Source organism: Capricornis sumatraensis, chromosome 3, assembly GCF_032405125.1.
Source record: "Capricornis sumatraensis isolate serow.1 chromosome 3, serow.2, whole genome shotgun sequence".
NCBI lineage: Eukaryota > Metazoa > Chordata > Mammalia > Artiodactyla > Bovidae > Capricornis > Capricornis sumatraensis.
Window position 1 is genome coordinate 173,530,545 of NC_091071.1, and position 5,008 is coordinate 173,535,552.

Genomic DNA, 5,008 nt, shown 5'->3' on the forward strand with positions numbered 1-5,008 from the left:
CATTTAACAGCAATGTAAAGGTGGCCCAGGGACAACTGAACTCATTAGTCACAAGTGACAATATTGAGTTAACTTGTGCTAGAACCACTGGCCAAGTGTTATGTTCAATAGAGAAATGGTGACTTTTGAATGTCACTATCTCGGTGACCTGGAAAAGTACAGGCAAAGGTCCCACTGTCATACCAAAGGGGGCACTCTGGTAGCAGTAACATTTCGCACAGACAGTAACACAGAACTCATCCTTTTTGAGCACTATGTGCCTGCTGCAAGTTAAGATTAAGAAACATTAAACCGCTTAACCCTGAAGGAGGTTAACTACCATTGCCCCCACAATACACATGGGGACGCTAACGCAGATCTAAGGCTTAAGAGAGCTAATAAGATCCAGGGCAGGGAATCAAATCCAGCCAATAGGTCTCAAAGACCACCACCCCCTTCTCTACTTACATTCTCAGCAACCCTAGATTCTCATTTTAAAGGAAAAACTGAGTCCAGTGTTTCACCCGAAAGCACCACATCAAAGACTCCGATCCTTCCAGACATCAGTACTGGTAAACCTCCAGTGGATGGCAGAGTCACTGAGCAGAGGGGAGCCCTGCACCCCACTTTAACCAAGGCTCTAAGTTCAAACCCGGCCCCAACCACGCCACCCCCCGTACAATCCGTTTCCACCGGGCCACGGCACCACAGCCTGCCAACAGGTGCGGTGAGCACGGGCAGTGCTGCGAAGCTCTCAGCCTGGGGTCTGCCAGGAAGCACTGGCGTCCAAGGGGAAGACAGGGTGGTTACCAGCTATTCCCATCGAAGCTTTAAGTGGCTGGAGGTCCAGGGACTTGAATATGGCCAGGCTCCTTGCACAGAACACACAACAGTAATTGTACATTTCATTGAAAATGTTTTATTGGCCTTTTGGATAGAAACGGGAATTTATTTGCCAGGAAGGATGATCCCATCATACTGAAAGAGAAGAGATTTATTTTTTCAGAACAGGAGGTAACAGTAATGACTGCAGCAATGGCCAACGTTTGAGAATTCAAAGCAGATACACGAATTTTGGCTTGAAATCCCATATCCCTAAACAGGAAGCTGGCCAGTTTTAACAATCGCTCCACTATGCTCAACTGCACTGGACCCCGAGAAAAAGGGGTTCCTATTAAAAGTCATATTCCTCCCCTTCCAGTTATCTGCATTCACGGGGCTGGGGAGAAGCCTGGTTCTGGGTTCTCTTAAACCACAAACTCTGGAAGCCCATTTGCCAAGCTGCCCAAATGTTCTATCTTTAAAACAGCTACCCACCAGGCTTTGCATCCCCGTATCCCAACTTCATTCACCAACACCGCCTTCCGCCACTCCACCTGAGACAGGTCAAGCTTTACCTTCTGCTGGAACCAGCGCATGGCCTCCTCTTTGCTGATTCTGTGTTTGGCCCCAATGCAGCCTGTCCTGCGCTTCTTGTCTGCGATGCTGAAACCTGGCCTACCCAGCACCTGTCCCAGGAATAACCAACAGTCACCTAGCCAGCTCAGAGTCAAGAGCAGACGGACAAGACTCACACACTGGAGCAATTTATCTTCCAGAGTCACCTCGTAATTCTGGTGCAAGAGACCCATGACCCCAGGGTCTGATGGAACCAGCATCCTGGACGACACACCGCCTCAAGACAGGTTTGCTCTGGAGGCTAGCCCCCCAGCACCTCCCCTCTCCCCACACCTAGCTCCCAGTGGTGGCTAAGGAGTCACCACTGCTCCCGTGTCCCAGAGGGCTATTATTTTAAAAAATAGCAGATAAAAAAAATCTCACTTCAGCATGCGCATTGTACAAATCTTAAAATTTCAAGAAGCACAAAGAAATAATTATATTTCTCTCCTCTGCTTCAGCTCAAAAGTGCTTCTAGTTAAACGTTTGTGGTACCTGTGAGCACCAAACTCACAGTCTGTCTGGACATTCAAATCTGATAGGCAGAATACTGCCGTCCTTCAGGTTTACACTAGTCAGGACTTCAGGGTTTTGCTATTTACTGTGATTTTGGGGGGCCAAAACATTACAGTGACACTAATGGTCACGTCTACATTAAAATTCCCATCCTGAGCAAACAGTTCCATCATCAAACCTGCTTTTATGCCCCCAGATGGAAGCCACCCCGTTCCCGAGGTCTAAGGGCAGAAGCAGGGAAAAGAGCAGCCAACCCCAACACCAAACGCAACCTCAATATCATCTCTCAAAATGTTAATTCAGTGGCTGGAACTGCTTCCTTCATCCACCTTTGAGCCACATCACTGCTCACTAGATCCTAGACCCTAAGCACCACGACAGGAGGAATCTTTGTCCAGCTATAGTTCAGTCAGGGCCACACCCCCTCGCTTGCCACCAATGAGGTGCATCTTCCCCAGGGAGCGGAGACAGACAACAAAGCCCCAATCCAACATGTGGCCGCCAAGATAGCACAGACGAGAAAGTGGAGCAGCGCCCACTCTTACAGAGCAGGAGTGGGAAAGACTCGGTGCTCATACCACATAGAAGTCCAGGCCGTAGATTCCGATGCTCGGGTCGTACTTGATCCCCAGATCGATGTGTTCTTGGATCCCAAAGCCAAAGTTTCCAGTATCTGAGAAGTTATTTTTTCTTAACTCGTACTCTCGCACCTGGGGAAAAGAATGCAGAAATCACTCCCTGTCAACTCAACACCCCGATATCCAGCTCATCCTGCGACACTCAGGACCCCCAAACAATAGTGCGATGTGACTTGGACAGGAACAACATCTCATTTCCCCAATACAAGGAAAAACCCTTTAGAAGTTCCCCCCACTTCGGAAGATTGACTATGTGCTAGGTTGGTACTCTCTACCATTACCCCATTTAGAGACGGGCCTCACCTTTAGACCTTTCTCCAGGATTTCTTCTGCCTTGGCCCCACGGACGGTGCAGTGGACGGCAATCTTTTCATTCCTCCTGATGCCGAAGGATCTGACAGTGTATCTAGCTGCAGGTGGGGATAACAAGGAGTCAGCTGTTGTCACTGTTCCACTGCACTCCCCTCTTTCCAAAACAATTTAGCATTCTATAGCAACCAGTGTTTGCTAAAACTCTACTGTACCCATATCCCCATTTTACAGAAGCTGTGAGAGGCTACCTTGTACAGACCAGTTGGCAATAAAGAGGCAGGCTGCAAACACCCATATTCCATTATCCTAAGGCAACAAATCTCTAGAAACAAAAAATGCAATGCCTGCATTCTGCTCGCTGGGCAGCAGGCATTTCAGATAACCCTGTGCATCCTCCAGTCTTATATATAAACTATTATCATCCCCTATATGCACGTAAGGAAGCTGAGGCCCAGAGGAAGAAATCAGACTTGCAAGCGATGGAGCCGGAATCTGAAGCATGAAGCAGGTTAGTCTAGGTACGCAGCCTTGTTCTTACTGTCGCCTAAGTGATTATCCTCACTGCTAATCCAATCAAATGCCATTTTCTGCATTCCCAACATTTCCACCTCACTGCACATCCTCCTTATTTGGAAAAAATCTCTACCTGGGCTAGTCTGAGCTCAATCTCGATTCACACAAAGCTCAGGAAAGCAAAGCTTTTAAGAGATGCCACCTGTCACCTTCCAATTGGGTACAAAACGGGCCTGACGCTTTTCAAGGGCATCCCCCAGCCGCCAGCCCTCCCGCTGCCGGCCACCACTCCCTCACCTTTGGAGAACACCGGGGTTTGGCCCGTGAGCTGCTCCAGCACCTTGGCTGCCCGGGTCAGCCTGTCTCCGCTCTCCCCGACGCAGATGTTGAGGCAGAGCTTGCGGATGCGCAGTTCCCGCATGGGGTTCTCCTTCTCACCTTGATCCTGCTGCAAAGAGAAGCGGCGACGGTCAACACGCCTCAACGCCGCCCAGGCGGCCAGCCTAAACACAGAGCGCCTTTCCGCTCATCCCCAAAGCAGTCCTAACAGGGTTAACAGCGATCGTCACCCTTTCTTCTGGGAGCCACCGAGGAAGGCCTCTCGGGGGTGTGTGTGTGGGGGGGGGAGGGTGAGGGGGGTCTTGTTTCTCCTTCCCCCACATTCGGAACGCGAGAAACAGGATAGGTACCGGGTGGTAAACTTACAGACGCTTGAGAAGTGTAGGGTGACGGAAGGCACCCCCTTTTTCCGATGAGCGGAGGGAGAAAAAAAAAAAATAGCCAGCACGTGGCTGTGCAGCGCCCCCCAGCCCACTCGGACCGGTCTAGATAGACGTTGCGACCAAAGTTTGGGGTCGGCCCCGAGGGGAGAACCCGGCGGTGGCTTCCCCCAGCACCGGGTCGAGGCCAGCAGCCACAGGTCCCGGACCGTGCATCCCAGACCCCCCCTCCGATTGGTCCGCTGGCCACTCGCTGCAGCCTGCGGGCCGTGCTCCTGGGCCTCCGGCGGCTGCCCGGAACCTACTCCTGGGGGGTGGGGGGGAGACAGGCGACAAGGTCCAGCTCTGCGCCCTCAGAGCGCACGGTTCTGCCGGATTCGGCACGGCCGGCATTGTGGGCTCCGTTCTCGGGCGGCGGGCGAGGTAACCCCCAGCGGCTCGGCCGGCCGTGGATGGAGGTGGATGAAGGACAGCCAACCCGGGAATCAGCTACTCACCGCCATGACGGGAACCAAGAAGAGAGGGCAAGATTTCCGACCCAGGGCCTTATGGGCCAGGAGGCGGGCTCTTTTCCCAGGCCAGCGAGATGGAGAGGAAGAGAGGCGCGCCTTAAGCCTCGTAGAGTCGGCTGCCCCCTCGTGGGCATAGATGGCAATTGCAGGAGACCCTGGCGGTCCTGGGGCCGACCTGGGCTTTTTGCAATACCGGTTTTTTTTTTAAAGCTGAACGCTTTGATTTGCGTTTCTCTGATACTGAGTGATGTTGAGCATCTTTTCATGTGTTTGTTTAGAAAGATGGGAACGATGACGCTATGTGCGAGACAGCAAAAGAGACACGGATGTAAAGAACAGACTTTTGGACTCTGTGGGAGAAGGCAAGGGTGGGATGATTTGA

The 5,008-nt window shown here is 51.8% G+C and overlaps 1 protein-coding gene across 1 annotated transcript; it reads right to left on the reverse strand.

Moving 5' to 3' along the window:
* Positions 1–835: 835 nt before the first annotated feature.
* Positions 836–4,726, reverse strand: RPL11 (ribosomal protein L11). Its single transcript, XM_068968000.1, has 6 exons — positions 4,612–4,726; positions 3,693–3,843; positions 2,874–2,980; positions 2,511–2,642; positions 1,377–1,487; positions 836–957 (listed from the first exon to the last, which is right to left on the reverse strand). Exons 1-6 carry the CDS (start codon positions 4,615–4,617, stop codon positions 928–930), a joined length of 537 nt encoding a protein of 178 aa, XP_068824101.1. The 5' UTR covers positions 4,618–4,726; the 3' UTR covers positions 836–927.
* Positions 4,727–5,008: the final 282 nt, after the last annotated feature.

Coding starts and splice junctions, on each gene's coding strand:
- RPL11 (XM_068968000.1), bottom strand. Junction 2,981..3,692: donor AACCCCGGTGTTCTCCAAAG/GTGAGGGAGTGG, acceptor CCCCACCTGCAG/CTAGATACACTGTCAGATCC. Junction 2,643..2,873: donor TCCTGGAGAAAGGTCTAAAG/GTGAGGCCCGTC, acceptor TCTTTTCCCCAG/GTGCGAGAGTACGAGTTAAG.